The sequence below is a fragment of the Canis lupus genome, chromosome 5 (genome assembly GCF_003254725.2).
Source record: "Canis lupus dingo isolate Sandy chromosome 5, ASM325472v2, whole genome shotgun sequence".
Lineage (NCBI taxonomy): Eukaryota > Metazoa > Chordata > Mammalia > Carnivora > Canidae > Canis > Canis lupus.
In genome coordinates this window covers 77,996,342-78,014,430 of record NC_064247.1, presented here as the reverse complement: position 1 = coordinate 78,014,430, position 18,089 = coordinate 77,996,342, and the positions used below count along the sequence as shown (strand labels likewise).

At 39.9% G+C, this 18,089-nt stretch overlaps 1 protein-coding gene across 5 annotated transcripts in view; it reads left to right on the top strand.

The window, feature by feature from the left end:
* PMFBP1 (polyamine modulated factor 1 binding protein 1) overlaps window positions 1-18,089 on the top strand; it is a 50,474-nt gene that overhangs the window by 20,587 nt on the left and 11,798 nt on the right. For all 5 annotated transcript variants that reach the window (XM_025426701.3, XM_025426702.3, XM_025426700.3 and 2 more), the window contains exons 6-14: window positions 5,165-5,335; window positions 6,544-6,654; window positions 9,818-9,944; window positions 10,045-10,202; window positions 11,665-11,905; window positions 14,107-14,296; window positions 14,455-14,608; window positions 15,405-15,572; window positions 15,838-15,975. In XM_025426701.3, coding sequence (XP_025282486.1) covers window positions 5,165-5,335; window positions 6,544-6,654; window positions 9,818-9,944; window positions 10,045-10,202; window positions 11,665-11,905; window positions 14,107-14,296; window positions 14,455-14,608; window positions 15,405-15,572; window positions 15,838-15,975 — 1,458 coding nt within the window. The remainder of the gene's footprint in view (window positions 1-5,164; window positions 5,336-6,543; window positions 6,655-9,817; window positions 9,945-10,044; window positions 10,203-11,664; window positions 11,906-14,106; window positions 14,297-14,454; window positions 14,609-15,404; window positions 15,573-15,837; window positions 15,976-18,089) is intronic.

The window sequence follows — 18,089 nt, the reverse complement described above, 5'->3', positions numbered from 1 at the left end:
AATTGACACTTTTACCAACAATAATTAAGGGCACTCCCCCACACTAGCGTGGTACAGGAAGTTGTGCTTTCAATCTTTTTAAGTCGTGCTAAACAGTTGCATGGGGAAAGAAAAAGTTTTCTCATTACAGTTTTCATTTCCTTTAGTTCCAACAGTTGTGGGTTGGGTTCCTCCAGGAAGCAGACTCTGAGATGGATTAGCACGTACTATATTTTTTAGAGAGAGCCCTTGGTATCAACACCTGTGAAAGGAAGGAGAAGGAAGCAGGGTTGGGCAGAGGGAAAAGTTGAGCAGTGGTGTGGTCCCAGCAAAGGTCTCTGCCAACCCTATGGGAGTTCTAGGGTTGGATGGATGTTCAAAGGGGTCCCAAATTGGGGGGATGGGAGTTGGCCTTTTACCACTGTGTTGATCAGTTATGGATGTGAGCTTCCCTTAGGGAGAGGCATGACTTGGAGCAAAGCAGTTTTCTTCAGTCCAGGTAGTCTCCTTTTCTCAGGGCAGCACTGCCAGCAGCTGGAGTAGGAGGTAAGTCCTTCCTTGCTGAAAAGGCCTGGAGGCACATCACAGTGCCCACTACACTAAAAAAGTATGGAGCACTGTTCATAAGTATGGGTCATGTGGCTTTCCATGTGATGAATTCCTTGTTTAAATCTTGAACCTATTTTTTATTACATATTTAGGCTTTTTTTTTTTGTATTGACTTATAGGAGCTTCTTCATATATTACAGGTAATAATGTTTTATTACACATGTTACAAATATCTTCTCTTAGTTTGTAACTTTTCATTTTACTCTATGAATGGTATTTGTTACCATACCAACGTTTTCTTAATTTTTATGGAGTTGAATTTCTCAGTCCTCCCTTATAGATTTTAGGTTTTCTTTCTTTCTTTTTTTAGATTTATTTATTTATTTGAGAGAGATAGAGAGAGCGTGGGAGAAGGCAGAGGGAGAGAGAATTCCAAGCAGACTCCCCATCAAGCACAGAACCTGACAGCCCAATCTCATGACCCCAAGATCATGACCCAAGCCAAATCAAGAGTTAGACACCCGACCAATTGAGCCACCCAGGCACCTCTAGGTTTTATTTCTTGCTTAGAAAGGACTTCTCTATTCCCAAGATTTTAAAAGTTTACCTCATTTTTTAGCACTTTTATATTTTTTATATTTCTATGTTTTTATCTTTAGTCCATCTGGAATTAATATGGATGGGTAGACAGATAATCTACATACACATGTAGATATATGACTATAGATTTATATAATTTTATGTTTACCAAAAGGGGCCTCCACTTGTCCCAACTCTATTTGCTGAACCCTTTCCCCACTGATTTGAATTGCCAACTCTATATGTATATATACTGATTCTTTTTGTTTTGTAAAGATTGTATTTATTTTTTCATGAGAGACACAGAGAGAGAGAGAGAGGAGACACAGGCAGAGGGAGAAGCAGGCTCCCCACACAGAGTCTGATACGGGACTCAATCCCAGGACCCTGGTATCACAACCTGAGCCAAAGGCAGACACTCAATCACTAAGCCACACAGGTGCTCCAATATACTAATTCTTGTGTACACATGGCTCTTTTTGAACTCTGTTCTTTTGACCTATTTGCCAGTTTTTGCACCAAGACCACAGTTATTTAGCGACTTTAACTGATAATATGTTTTGCTAGCTCCTTCAGAGCAGGTCCTCCTTTCTTGTTCTTGACATCCAAATATTTCTTGGCCATTTTTTACATCATCTTTTGATGAAATTTAGATTTATGTTGACTTACTTTCAAGTTATATATTAATTTGGGGGAAAATTAGCATATTCTGTGGGACATGACATGCTTCTACTTTTATTTAAGTTTACTTATTCACTCTTCAGTAAGATTTTATACTTTTCTTCATAGATTTCACATATTTCTTGCTAAGTTTATTCCTAGATATAGTACAGTTGTTATTGATTTTATGAGAACTTGTATACATTTAATTTTGTTAACTATTACTAATGTATAGGAAAACTCTTTTTCCATCACCTTATTAAAAACTCTCTGACCAGATTTTTCAGTGGACTGCTTGGTATTTCTAAATTGTTTTCCTTTTCAACATTCATACAACTTATTTTCTATCTTACTACATTTACCAGGACTCCCAAAACAGTGTAGAATTATAACATCCTTGCCTTCTAACATCTATAGGCATTAGATGCCTATAACATCTAAATGCTTCTCATTTTAAAGCAAACATTTCTAATATTTCACTATTAAGTATAATGTTTGTTCCTGGATGTTTGTTAATATTCTTTCAAGTTGAAGATGTGACTGTCTATATGTAGTTTACCAAGAATTTTTGTCAGAAATGAATGTTGAACTTTATCAGATGTTTTTGTTAGCAGCTATCAAGGTTATCATAGAGGTGGGTTTTTTTTTCTTTACTTTCTTTTTTTAAAAAGATTTTATTGATTTATTTGAGAGAGAGAGCACAAGCAGGGAAAGAGGCAGAGGGAGAGAGAGGGGGAAGCAGACTACCAACTAAGCAGGGAGCCTGAGACAGGGCTCGATCCCAGAACCCCGGGATCATGACGTGAGCTGAAGGCAGAGGCTTTACCAATTGTGCCACCCAGGGACCTGAGTATTTTTCTTTAATGAAGTGAATTACATTAATAGATTTTTAGTTATAGGACAATTTCCATGTTCTTGAAATAAACCTTACTTGATCATGACATATTATTATTTGATTTTATTTATTATTTTGCTTTATTTTAATAATAATAATAATAAACCATTACATTACAATAAACTGCTATATTAAATTTCTTAAAGTTTCATTTTCTGTATCTATTTTCAGAAATGAGATTTGTTTTGATCACTCACATTCTTGTGCTCTCATCTCATGTTGGTGTCTGGATTATGCTACCCTAATATAAATGAGTTGGAAAGTTTTTATCTCTCTGAATCTCTGGAACTGTTTTTATAACATATAAAATATGCATTTCTTTAAGATTACTAATAAAACCAACTTTCAATCCTTACTTAAGCAGTATACTCTACCTCTTCTAAATTCTTGGACTTTTCCTTTTACTGTAATACTTCCTTGCTAATTCCTTCAGAAACTATTGTGAGTGTTAAAATTTCTCAATATCTGCATGTCTGAACAAGATGATTTTGTCTTCACTCTTAACTGCTAGTTTGGCTGGATATACAAACTTTCAGAAACACCTTCCTTTAAGTCTTTGAAGTTACTGCCGCATTGTCTTGTACCATCCAGTATTAGAGAGGAATTGTTAGATGTCAGTCTGCTTCTCATTTTTTGTAAGTCACCAGTTTTATGTCTGAATTCTAGAGGGTTTTAGACTCAAAGTTATTTAGGTTGTTTTTCATTAAGCCTCTCAAAGTTTAACTGATCCTTTTAATCTGAAGATCTACAATTTCTTCAATCCAGAGAATTTTTTTTCTATTACTTTTAAATTAATTTCTATTTTGCATCCTGTAGTATTAAGACATTGGACATGTAGATATCATCTTCCTATTCCCTAATTTTTCTATTGTTTTCCATTCCTTTGCCCACTTACACACTAACTTATTTATAAGAATATTATTTATGTTCAATTTTAGACTTCTCACTGACCCTTCTGCAGCTTCTTCAAGGGTAGCTTTCATGCTCATTGAACATAAACTATTTCTAACTGTGCCTGAAAAAGCTCAGTTAGGAAAACAAGTTTAATGGAGAAATATCTACTATCCAAACTGGAACTCTTGCTCTTTTCTGGCTATCTAAATCAGTTCATTTCATTGTTAGTGCAAATCATGTGCATGTAGTAACCTTTATGCATGATTTCAGATGACCTAGAAAAAGACTTTTTTTAAATGGTTGTAGGAAAATGGGCATACTCATGCTGATGAGAGTATCAATTGGTATAATTTCTTGAAGGATAATGTGTAATATATACCAAAATTTTAAATATGTCTTAGCAGTCCTATTTCATTAATTTAATCCATACATATACTAAAAAATTTATGTGCAAAAATATTCATTTCAGCTTCATTTTAGAAAAGACCTTGGAAACATTAATTTAATCCATACATATACTAAAAAATTTATGTGCAAAAATATTCATTTCAGCTTCATTTTAGAAAATACCTTGGAAACAACTATTTTCCTATCAATAGGAGATTGGATAAACACACTTAAAAGCAATCTAAAAGAGCCAGAAGTACATGAACTAACGTGGATAAATTTCTAAGACATCTTTTTTAGGAAAAAAAATCCATTTTTATATTTTATTATATGTGCTGCCAAAGCGAGCACTATTTTTATATTTTAAAAGGACAATGTAATATTATCTGTATTATATAAATTCCTTTGTATTATGTAAATGTATACATAAAGGTCTAGAAGTATATGCACAAATTGTCATCTCTGGAGAACACAGCAAGTATGGGATTAGAGGTAGTATAGTCAAAGAGGAATTTAGACTTGCCTATAATGTTATAATGCTTTAGAAAGATAATATATATGTATGTATTACGTGTGTAATTTGAAGTTAATTTTAAAAGAAAAATCAGAAAGACACCTGGGTGGTTCAGTGGTTGTCTGCCTTTGGCTCAGGTCATGATCCCAGAGTTCTCAGATCAAGTCCCACATCAGGCTCCCTGTGGAGCCTCTGCTGTGTCTCTGCCTCTCTCTGTGTGTCTCTAATAAATTAATTAATTAAATCTTAAAAAAAAAAGAAAAGCCAGATAAATCTATGAGCAACAATATGAAAAAATATCCTAAATAAATTGTCAAGTGAAAACATAAAGTTAGAATAGGGTCTTAGAAGACTTTCATTAGTGAAGGAAAAAAAGCAGCAGGTTATATACATAAAATATCCCTGGAAGGATATTTTATCCCAAAATTGGCAACCCAGACTCACAGAGGAGGAGACTTGAGTCATGAAGGGCCAAGCTAGAGGAAGACTAAGTTTCCAGTATATTGCCTTGTGAACTGTTTGAATTTTTTACCATGTATCTGCATTTGTTAACTTTTTTCTTTTATTAAGAAAGATATGATTCATATATATGAACAGAATATAGATCTTTCAGAATACAGAACTAAGAGATTTTCCATGCTCATGATATTCTGAAGTTAACTCAAATATTAAGAACAAAACAAACTCATTATTTCTAAATATCCCAGGATCCTGAGAACAAGGGTGATCATTCAAAGGTGCGTATATACACTTCTTCCTGCATGATTCAAGAGCATCAGGAGACCCTGAAACGACTGTCTGAAGTCTGGCAAAAGGTCTCTGAACAGGATGATCTAATCCAGGAACTTCGAAATAAACTAGCCTGCAGTAACGCTTTGGTAAGTGACTTCAAGAATATTTTTCTGAGGGGATCCCGGGTGGCTCAGCGGTTTAGCGCCTGCCTTTGGCCCAGGGCATAATCCTGGAGTCCCGGGATCAAGTCCCACATTGGGCTCCCCGCATGAACCTGCTTCTCCCTCCTCCTGTGTCTCTGTCTCTGTCTCTCTCTCTCTCTCTCTATCATAAATAAATAATAAATACATCTTTAAAAAAAAAGTTTAAAAAAAGAATATTTTTCTGAAAAAACAAAAATAAGGCCATGAGGAGAGAAAGGAGGGGAAAAGAGTCACATAAAGTAATTTCTTTCACCAAGATTCCTCAAATGTCTTATATGTACTTGTCCCCACCTTTTGTTCATATTCCCCATTGAATGTGAATATGAATATGTCCCCCCAACTGACACTAAGTTTGAGATTCCAAAGAGACTTAAAAATCTCTCACAACAACCTAAGTGTTCATCAACAGGGAAATGGTTGAATTGATTTTTAAAAAATTGTTAAAGAGGGATCCATATTGTAGAATAATATGCAGCCAAGAAAAAGGATTAAGCAAACTGTAAGGACTAAATAGAAGGATATTTGTGATATATTGTTGATAAAAGGTTGCAAAATCATGAAGGGCCATGTATAGTTCAACTCCACTTTTGTTTTTTAGTCTTTGATTATAATATAGAAGTACATACTGTAAATTCCCTATAGTGCCCACTGTCCCCCAGTGGAAATGAGAAAGTGGAGAGATTTCACTAATTTTTGATGTTTGGGTTTTGTTTGAATTCTTTTCAAAAGAAGAACAAAAATTTCATGATTTTAAACTTTTTTTTAAAAGAACATACACATCCACTCACTCTATCAGAAACTTCTTTAATTATTGAACTTTGAATCCCATCCTCTGCTAGTTTAGGTATATCTCTCCATCACAAATTTTAAAGAACCTTCTGCCTCATAAACTGGGTCACACAGAGATTCAGGAGGGAGTCCAAAATGTGGCCACTGACAGATTTCCAACAAACCACTGTCCATGCCTCATTAAACCTTGATGTAAGATTGAGAACCTAATTCTTTCTCTGTTCCAAGCCCACAAAAAGTGTGTGATGGATTGCATAATATTACAACAAACTTAGGCTGAAAAAAGGAACACTGCAAAACAGTACTAGTCATAATCATGTTGCATTGATCATTCAGCATAACTGACCTACACTCATTTATAGGTTCTGGAGCGTGAAGAGGCTTTGATAAAATTACAAGCGGACTTTGCTTCCTATACAGCCACCCACAGACATCCTCCTAGCTCCTCAGAAGATTGTGAAGATATTAAAAAGGTGGGGGAACTTTTGCTTATTTGTGCCTGGGGGGAGATTGAATTGAGTTGGGTGGGTTTGATTCTGGGTTTTCTTGCTTATTTTAAATTTTTTATATTATATTTTTATATTTGTGTGAACTTGGTTGACCCTGCTACAAGGATACTGCATGTAATGTATGACAAGTTCCAATAAATGTGTCTGGCAGTATTCAATTTTATAGCTGAATTTTGGAATTGCATCTGCTTCTTAACCTTTTTCCAACAGTATGCCCAAACAAGACAAAGCCTCTGGCTGGCTTTCTAGTTTCTAGTTGGAGTTGAAAAACACCAAATTTAGGGAATACTATTTATTCAAAATCCTTTTTTTGAAAACTCAATATTTTCAAAATTCAAAGTGATATCAAAAATTGATTCTAATAGTGAGTAAGTATTTAAACCATGTAAACAAATGGCAAAATTTGACCAACTAATAGTCAAAGTTAGGTTCAGTGCTCTCTTAGATGAGATTTTTTTTTTTAATTCTTAGATGAGATTTAAAAAAAATTTTTATCCAGTTAGTTATCTTACAGTGTTCTATTAATTTCAGGTGTATAATATAATGATTCAACAGTTCAATACATCACCCAGTACTCATCATGATAAGTGCACTCTTTAATCTTCATCATCTGTTTAACTTTCAGTTTGTTCTCTATAATTAAGAATCTGTGTCTTTATTTGTCCCTCTCTCTTTTTCCCCCTTTGTTTGTTGTTTCTTAAATTCCACATAAGTGAAATCATACGGTACTTGTATTTCTCTGACTTCTTTCCTTTAGCATAATACTCTCTAGCTCTATCCACACCATTGCAAATGGCAAGATTTCATTCTTTTTGTGACTGAATAATATTCCATCTTCTTGATCTATTCATTAATTGATGGACACTTAGGCTGCTTTCATACCTTGGCTATAGTAAATAATGTTGCTATAAACATCAAGGTGCATGTATCCCTTTGAATTCGTGTTCCTATATTCTTTGGCTAAATATCCAGTAGTGCAATTGCTGGATCATAAGGTAGTTCTATTTTTAACTTCTGGGGGAACTTCCATACTGCTTTCCACAATGGCTGCACCAGTATGCATTTCCTAGGTGAGATCTTAAGTCAGTCATATGCAAACCTGAAGTCCAAGGCAAATCCAGCCACCAGAGGCCATACTGTGGGCAGGCTTGCTAATTCTGAAATAGCAGCAAAGGGGGGTAGCAGGGAGAGTAAACGATACATATAAGCTCTCCAAGGGTCCTCTAGTGGAGGGATGGAGACTCTTCTCTTTCCGGGACTTTCTGATGCCAGAAAGTTTGAGTGAATGAGGAATCAATATTGAATTTTGGAGTTTCTCCTTGGGCATCTGTCAATATTTATTTTATTTATTTATTTTGTCAATATTTATTTTAAAGGTCAGTTCCATGTTATTCACTTCCTGACCTACAGCAAGATCTCATAACATTCCCATTTTTTTGTCTGAAAAATGTCTTTATTTCTTCCATATTCTTTTATTTTTTTCTATAGTGGTTAAAAGCACATAACATTAAATTTATCATCCTAATCACATTTAAGTGTACATTTCAGTCATGTTGTCATATTTACACTGTTGTACAACAGATCTCTAGAACTTTTTTATCTTAAAAAAATGAAACTCTATATCGACTAAAACACTAATGCCTCAGGACACCTGGGTGGCTCAGCAGTTGAGCGCCTGCCTTTGGCCCAGGTGTGATCCCGGGGTCCCAGGATCGAGTCCTGCATTGGGCTCCCTGCATGGAGCCTGCTTCTCCCTCTGCCTGTGTGTCTGCCTCTCTCTGTGTCTCTCATGAATAAATAAAATCTTAAAAAAAAAAAACACTAATGCCTGTTTACCACTCCATTTTTTAAAATGATGCAGATTTCCCCAAGAAACAGAGCACATTTTCCCTTGCCATTTTATGTGTCCTTATCCAATTCTTTCATGGTACCTGGATATTCTATTGGGAATGGAACTATCCAGATCATGGTCAATGTCAGAAGTCAGCTGGCCTGAGTGAGCCTTTGAACCCCTCAGTGCCCACACCTGGGTCATAGGGTGACCGTCCCTCCTGTCTTCATGCTGCAGTCTGCCCTTACTGACAACTCTGAAATCACATAACTGTCCCTTGATGCCCAGATGACAAACTGCTCCTCCTTGACCATGTGTTTCTACCTTCTCTTAATTATAGCCCGTTATCCTCTCCTTCAGAGTAGAAGCCTAAGTCCCTGCCCAAGGACTACAAGCCCCCCATGATGTGATCACCCATTAACCACTCACCTCATGCCTCCTACTCTCTCCATCACTCAATCTTCTAGCCACATGCCCTCCCCCATGTTCTCTCCCCAGAGTTTGATCACTGGCTAGCTCCCCTGTCTGCAGATACCTACAGAGACTACAATGTGCCTCACTCTCTCACCTCCAGCAAGCCCCAGCTCAGAGGCATCTTCTCAGTGGGGCCAAATTCTCCATTCCATTCATAATGGCAATCCTCTCCTCCCATATGCCTCCATTCTCCTTTTACTGTTCTGTTTCTTCATAGCATCTATCAACTGTTAATATTTTCTACAAGTAACTATTTATGCTCTTTGTCTCACCCCACTATATGGCCAGGTCCTTGGGGGCAAGCATGTTTCTATGTTTTTTTTTCCCCTTTCCCCGGCACCTAGGAAAGTGCCTGGCACACAGTAGGTGTCCATCAAAGACTGTTAATTGTAGGACAGAAGGGGTGATGACTCTTGGGCACATTCTGCATGACAGTGACAAGCTGCCATATCCTTTTCCTATTATTTTAATTTGAGATATAATTGACACACCCTAAAATTCATTATGTAAAGTATACAATTCAGCAGTTTTAAAATAGCCACAAAGTTGGGCAACCATCCACACTAATTCCAGAACGTTTTCATTACTCCAAAAGAAATCCCATGTGCATGAGCACTCATTCCCCTTCCTCCCTCCCTCAGCCCCTGATCACTCTGTGTGAAATAGTCACCAAGCTGTTGCCTGGCATTACATTGTATATTGGTTTTGTAATACTAGTCACTCTCTGTCTCTCTGGATTTGCCAATTCTGGACATTTGGCATTTTAGAAAGCATCCTTCCTCCATGTTCTCATCCCACCCTGCTCCTGTCCTCTCTGTCCAGATATTGAAGCACTTGCAGGAACAGAAAGACAGCCAGTGCCTACATGTGGAGGAATATCAGAACCTGGTGAAGGACCTGCGCATGGAGCTAGAGGCTGTGTCTGAGCAGAAGAAAAACATCATGAAGGGTATACTGGGAGTGGGTGGGGGCGGGAGGCAGTGGGGAGAGGCAGAAGGAAGCCAGAGCCCTCCTTTGAGCAAGGAGCACTCTGTCCCTTCCACCTGCAGACATGATGAAGCTGGAGCTGGACCTGCACGGGCTGAGGGAGGAGACATCGGCCCATATGGAAAGGAAGGATAAGGAGGTTGTCATCCTGCAACGGCGGCTGCAAGAGCTACAGATTCAGTTCACAGAGACCCAGAAGCTGGGTTTGAAGAAAGACAAGGTAAGGCAAGAGAGGTTCTCTGGTTAGACCAGCTAACAGGATGGATGTGAGGCCAGAGCTTGGCCAGAGCAGGTCCTGCAGCTCTGCCCTGACTGCGGTTGCCTGGAGAACATCAACATGTAAGCAATGAGACTGCAGGTTCTTTAGGCCCAGACACAGTCCTGAGCACTTCTTGGGGATTTTTCAAAGCACATACTAAATAAATAAAACACCATTATCCAGGGACCTTACAGAGATGTTGACTTTATACGAGGTTTTTCCCCAGCCCTGCAAGGCAGAGACTTTAGGACACACTTGCATCGTTCCTTTATGCTTCTGTTTATGCTCAATTGTTGAAAGAAATTCTTCAAATATTGTGTAGCCTTGTTAAGAGTTTCAAGTGAATTTTAATCGGTAAAATTATAAAAATCTTATGAATATGCAAATCAGGCATTTGAAAAATAGTAATGGAAATATGCCCTAGAAGTTCTGTAGTTGCCAACCTAAATCAAGGTCCTGGGAAAGCCTAGGAAAGGAAGTAAGGACAGAAAGGTTGTAAAAACAATGTAAGCTTGTGTAGTCAGCACAGCTACACTTTTATCAGATCTAGCAGAAATTATCCCAGCTGGTCATTCAGATCTCCTATTTGAAATTCAGAGAGGATTCATTAGTCAAAGTGGAAGTATCTAGAGAGATGACAACAAAAGGCCAGGAGTCTAGGTAAACAGCTTTGAGTCATTCATACATTCATTCAACAAGTATTTTTTGAGCTCCTGTGATATACCAAGCATTGGACAGAGATTTGAATGGAGTGAAGGAGCCACTGAATGGGAGGGCTTGAGGAAGAATATTCCAAGCTGAGGAAGTAACAAGTGTGAGAGCCCTCAGGTGAGAGTCTGCTTAGAATATTCTAGGAGAGGGGATCCCTGGGTGGCTCAGCAGTTTAGCGCCTGCCTTTGGCCCAAGGTGCGATCCTGGAGCCCCGGGATCGAGTCCCACGTCGGGCTCCCAGCATGGAGCCTGCTTCTCCCTCTACCTGTGTCTCTCTGCCTGTCTCTCTCTCTCTCTCTCTCTCTCATAAATAAACAAAAACAAAAAAAAAAAAAACAAACAAACAAACAAACAAAAAGAATATTCTAGGAGATAAGCTGAAGCCGAAAGGGGTAAGGGTGGCAAGAGGTGAGGTCAAACCAGAACATGAGCATCCCAAGAATTGCTGTAAGGACTGTGGCCTTTTTCTAAATAAATGGAGCCAGTAGATGGTTTTGAGGAGAGACAGAACAAGATCTGACTTACGCTTTCAGAAGCCTTCCTCTGGCTGCTGCAGTGGGAACAGCATGACTTGAGGCAGGAAGCAGAGGTAGGAGACTATTTGATATCCAGGCAAGAGAAAATGACTGGGGAGGGCTCAAGACAATCTGTACCCGGCTTCACTGGGTCGCTGCTCAGGCCTCCATCAGCACTCACCCTTTGCTTTCCTCAGCTCCTCCAAGAGAAAGATGAGATGCTGCATGAGCTCGAGAAGGAATTGGCACAGGTTCAGAATAGTCTCATGAAAAAGGAGATGGAGTTGGAGAAGCAGCAACGGATGACGACAGAACTTGAAATCACCATCCAGGAGTTGAAGCAGGATAAGTCCAGGGCAGAGTGTGGGACCCTGCGAGCTGAGATCCAGAAGCTGAAGGACTCTCTCGAAGAAACCCAAGAGCAACAGAAGCTGGCTGGTGAGCCCCCCAGCACACAGTGTCTTCACTACACTTCCAACCATCGGGGCTAGAGCAGTCCCCTCCTTTCTCTAAATGCCCACTTCCCCCTTCTTTCCCCACTCATTACTCCAAACCTTCTGGTGATCTCATGGCACATCCCACAGGGTTCACAATGCCCTCTTGAGCTCCTGCACTCACCCCTAACTGGGATGGTGAAGTGCTGAACGCACACACCCACGTTTTTCCCAGCAGCCTTTGATGAAGTTCTCCCCTTTCCCCATCACAAGGAGGACAGGGCTCCAAACTTTGCTTCTGTGCACTGCATTCCTCCCCTCTTCTCCAGGACCTTCATCCTACAGTTTACTCTTCCCTCCCTGGCTTAGACACATTCTCTCCCCTATATTGCCTCCCAATACATTCTTCTCTGTACAGCCTGCACTGTGGGTCATTCCTTGCTCCTCTGCTGAAACTGCTTTCTCAGAGGCCACCAATAACTTCTTGCTCTGGGCATGGAGTTTCCCTTGGGGTGGATGAAAACAATCAGAAATTAGGTACTGGTGATGGTTGCACATCTTTGTGAGTATTCCAGAAATCACTGACGTGAATGCTTTAAAGGGTTAAATGTTATGTTATGTGGTTGACATATCACTTTGTGGGGGGAAGGTGCATAGCGTGCCTCTGTTCCTACCCTCCTTTAACTCTATGTGTGTGTGTTTGCTGTTGGCCTCCCACACTCAACAACTGTTTCTCAGGTTTGGAGACGTAATAGGTCCCTCTTCTTTCACACATTTCACCATTGTTTCCTCTTTTCCCTCCTTCTCTAACAGTAGTCATCATCCACCCTTAAACTCTGCCCTCTTTCCTTTATTCTCAGTCTCAGGACAACTCCATAACTTAGAGCCCCAGGCCTGACTTGGCACCTGTGGTCACTCTTGTCTATAGAGAGTAGCTCCACCTGGGCAACGCACCTTCCCTTCTGACACAGCCTTCCCAAAACTGAACTTTCTCTTCCCTGCTTAAAAAATGAAATTCCTCCTCCTTCTTCCAAGGTATATGGTCATTTCTGTAGTGACACCATCGTTCTTCCAATATCCCCGGCTGAAAAATGGAGACAATGTTGATGTTTATTTTTTTTTAAGATTTTATTTATTTATTCATGAGAGACACAGACAGAGAGAGAGGCAGAGACACAGGCAGAGGGAGAGAAGCAGGCTCCACACAGGGAGCCCAACGCAGGACTCGATTCTGGGTCTCCAGGATCACGCCCTGAGCTGAAGGCGGCACTAAACTGCTGAGCCACCCTGGCTGCCCGACAATGTTGATGTTTAAAACAGAAACCATACTAAAAACTTTAGGACATAGGACCATATTTGGTGTAGAGAAACTCCAGTAAGCGACTTATTTGATGTTTCTCTCTTTATAGCCAGTAGGGGCAAGGGCATGGACTAAAAGGTTATTGAAGGAAGTCTTTCTCCATTTAATACATTCTAATTTTCCTAAAATACTCTTTATGCCAGGTCTCTGCTCAGGAACCCACTAACTTAACTCTAAACATTTCTCTCTGGCTTTCAAAATCCTCCAAAGCTGCCTTCTCTCCCACCACTCACTCAGCTGTCTCCCATAACTCCTTCCCACTTCCCTTTCCAATCAAACCAATCTCTTCCCATCCTCTTCTTATATACCTCTCCATTCTCTTCCCATGCGTTTCTTCTAACAAGCCCCTCATCTGGAATTCCCTTCCTTCTTCTTATTCTCAGGCCCAGTGCAATCCTTGTTCCTCTATAAGTCCATCCCCAACTGTTCTCACCCACTCTGATCTTGCTTCACAGGAGTTCACATTGAGTGCATGCTTAATGTTACTGTGTTCTCTATGTTGTGTGGGCCAGTTACGTCTCCCTCACTAGACTCTAAACTCCATTAGGGTCAGGATTTGTCCCTAATGACAGGATGAGTCACCTAAGAAATACTGAGCAATTTATATTGATTGGTTTAACTTTAGTTCAGAAGCAGTTCATGGCTGGGGGATAGTTGAAGACAGATAATTTAACAGAGCTCCTTAGGAGTGATAATGAGATAGAGAAACGAGGACAGGTTGGAAATTGAAATAAGTCACAAAATGAAGGAACAGACTTTTTAACTGGTTTTATTAGTAATCTGATCTTCATACATACTCCCTTCTCCCATGTACATGTGCCTGGCTTGTCTGATGTGTTCTGTAGCTCAGCAAGCAGCCCAGTATAAGGAAGAGATCCTTCTGGCAAAGAATAACCTGGAGGATGCCCAGAGGAAACTGCAAAGCTACACTTTCCTGGAGAAGCAGAAGACAGAGACCATCCAGGAACTGCAGAGAGAACTTCAGAAGTTGCAGAAAGATTCCTTGATAGCGGGAGAGGAACTCGCACCCAACAGGTACCACCAGGTCACCTCCAGAGAGAGGCTCTCTTGTGAACCAGTCTGGACACTGCAGCAGCTGCCCAGCAATGGGATAGCAAGCCCCATGCAGCCAGCTCACAATCTGCCAACACAGACACTGAAATCTGTATTCCTGTGGTTGCCATTTGCTTTAGGAAACGGATAGAGGAGCTGACATCAGAACTCTCTGAGGCCCGGAGGAAGCTTGAAATTTCAGAAAAGGAAAAGAGGCAGTTTCAGAAGACAACAGCTGAGCAGGATATGAAGCTGAATGAGCTGCTAGAGCATCTAAAAATCCTTCAACACCAGGTATAAAGGGCAAATAGGTTACCAGCTCAAGCATCTGCTCTGCTTAAGATTAAATATATTAGTCTTTATTTGGGAAGATGCCACCACCAATCCATTCAAACCAATTATCTAAAATCTGTGTTAGAATGTTAAGCCAGCCTATCAACTCTAGTTCCCATGACCAATAATAAGCATTTTCAACAGCTAAACTTAAAAACAGTCAGAGGACAATGTTGGTTTTTTTTTTTTTTATAGGATTCAGAAGCTATCTTTGTCAGTCATTTTAAAGTCTTCAATCTCTGAATTTTTCTTTTCTGTGCTTTTCTAAGTTTCTTTTTAAACTTTGTTCAAAGAGGTTTTTAAGTGGAAAGATTTGGTGAGTAAGCAGGAGAGAAGGTTGATGCTGTGGGAACAGGATCTATAAATAAAATAAGTTGGTATATCTAATTGAACAAAAGAAATATTGCTGAACATCTGGGGAAACTTTTTTTATTATCTATGCTAAATAACCAAGGAGTTGCCCTCATATTTATCTCAGCCATTCTCTTTGCCTGGGGGGGTTGTTTTGTTTTTTAATTTTTTAATTTTATTTTTATTTTTTCATGAGAGACACAGAGAGACAGGCAGAGACATAAGCAGAGGGAGAAGCAGGCTCCTTGCCAGGAACCCGATGTAAAACTCAATCCTAGGACCCTGGGATCATGCCCTGAGCCAAAGGCAGACACTCAACCTCTGAGCCATCCAGGCATCCCTTGTTTTGTTTTTTCAAAAAATATACAGTCTAAGACTGTCTTTCAGGCCAGTCTTTATTTCTCAGCACAGGGAGCAAGCCTCTGCCAAAACCAGTCTAACAGAAGAGCTTCAGGAGGTGACAAGATTACTGGAGGAAAAACGGGAACAGTTGAAAAAGAGCAAAGAACAGGAGAAGTTGCTGGAGCTAGAGCTCGAGACATTCCAACAGGAGGAAAAAAAGAAAGAAAAAATGGTGAGAAGGAGAATCCAGGAAGAGGTGGGGTCATGAATCCAGGGCAAGACTTGAGCCCCACTGAGCCTGGCAGGATACAGAGGCCATGCTCAGAACCTCAGGAGAGAAGGGAGGGAAGGTGAGAAAGGCAAGTGAGAAGGAGAGAGAAGGCCCAGACACCACAGGCTGCAGAATGGAGCTGTGGGTGTGGGAAGGAGGAGCAGGCTTCTGTGAGAGTGTAAGGTAACACCTTTTTTCTGGGCTTTGTTCTCTAATGGGGATGCAGACAAAAGAAAGTTTGAGGATGTTGGAGGAGGAAAATGAGAATGTCAAAGCACAGTTAATGCAATGTTCCACCCAACTGGATTCCTCTCTCAGCAAACAAAACGCCTCCCAGCAAGTCATCCAAGAGCTAAACAATGAGGTGAGTTGATAGAAATTCTGAGGGAGTGAGAAACTTGAACCCTGTGACCCCCCTATAACCCTTGACCTGAAATCAGCACCTATCTCTCCCCAACTAAACGCCCAGCCCATGTGCATCCTGTGATACCTGCAAGCTCCACTTCTCTCTTTGAAGTGGGGGTAACCCCTCCACACCCATTTGCTTAGCTAGAGAAATGTTTCTTCCACATGTAGAAGGTCTTGTTTAATATCTGCTGGAGCTCCCAAACTATACAGGCTTTGGCAGCAAATATTCCACAGCAACATTTCAGACCAGAATTGAGGGAGTTCATCATGTGGGGCAATTTTCTAGGGAATGCTTCCAAAAATAGTGCCAAGGCACAAAAGGGATGGAAAGGGAGACAGTTATTTATCATTACACAAAAAAAGTTGACAGAAAAGAGTAAATGGCATCTAAATATATGCAAGGCACTATGCTTGAAGTTAGTCATCATTTATTGACTATCCACTTAGATAATTCTTCACATGCCTTCCATCTGCTTTACTCCCAACAAGACATAGATTACTATGATCTTCATTTTACAGGGAAGAAAGGCTGGGGCTCAAGGTAACTGATTAATAAGCAATGAGATGGACCAGTGTTTGAACCTAGAGCATCTAGCTCTAATGCCTAACCTCTTTCCACTTCATCATGAATGGCAATACTTTCCCTAAAACTGAATATATTTCATCTTCCTGCAAGAAACAAATATAGCATCTTGATACGTAAGTCCCTTGGGGTACAAATGAAAGACCAAGCAGCTCTGGTTCCCTTATAATTTAAAAAGAAGAAAAAAATGTTTAAAAAGAAGGAGGAGGAGGTGGGGAGAGGAGGAGGAGAAGAAGAAAAAGAAGGAGGAGTAGGATGAAGATGAGGAGGAGGACGAAAAAGATGAGGATGAGGAGGAAGAGGACGAAGAGGAGGGGAGAAGGAGGAGGAGAAGAAGAAAGAGGAGGAGGAGGAGAAAAAGAAAGAAGAGGAAATGTTCATCTTAAAATATTACAGACTATACAAAGTATAAGAACAGCACTGCCCAATGGAATTTTCTGTGATGATGGGAAAGTTCTGTATTAGACCTTTCTAAGATACTATATCTACTATCATATGTGGCTGTTGAGTGCTTGGAATATGGCTTAGTATGACTTAGGAACTGAATTTTAAATTTTAATATTAGCTAATTTTTAGTTTTATTTAAATGTAAATAGGCTTGTGCGGCTAGTGGCTACCATATTAGACAGCACAGAAACTAGTATTTCTAGAGTTTTGTACTCCAGAGATAAAAATCTCTCCTTTGCTGCGGTCCAAAGTTGAGCTCTGAGTCCCTGAGATCCCCAGGGAATCTCCCTGAATATAAGAGATATTACCTAATTACTTAATATTGGCCTATTATCATGTTTGCCAAAAGAAAGATGGCCATGTAAATGTGGAAGTAAAGGATTAATTTCAGAATTCCTTTGATGGAAATCAGGACACTAGAGGGTTTGTGTGTGTGTGTGTGTGTATGCCTGTTCAACTTTTTAAAAGCATACCTCATATATAGTAGCAGTATTATTAGCTGAAACAATCGTTAGAAAGAGGCTTAATGGGCAGCCCTGGGTGGCTCAGTGGTTTAGCGCCTGCCTTTGGCCCAGCGTGTGATCCTGGAGTCCTGAATCAAGTCCCATGTTGGGCTCCCTGCATAGAGCTTGCTTCTCCCTCTGCCTGTGTCTCTGCCTCTCTCTGTGTGTCTCTCATGAATAAATAAATAAAATCTTTTAAAAAAAGAAAGAGGCTTAGTTTTGCATTCTAAAGTGTATTTTCTTTTTTTTTTTTAAGATTTTATTTATTTATTCATGAGAGACACAGAGAGAAAGAGAGGCAGAGACATAGGCAGAGGGAGAAGCAGGCTCCATGCAGGGAACCTGATGTGGTACTTGATTCCAGGTCTCCAGGATCACACCCTGGGCCGAAGGCAGGTGCTAAACCACTGAGCCACCCAGGGATCTCCCCCTAAAGTGTATTTTCTTTCGCCAATACTCCACTATCTCAATTTTTAAAGTTACCATGTGAAAACAATAGATCTTGAGTTTTTTTTTTCCTCTTTGATTCTAGGACAT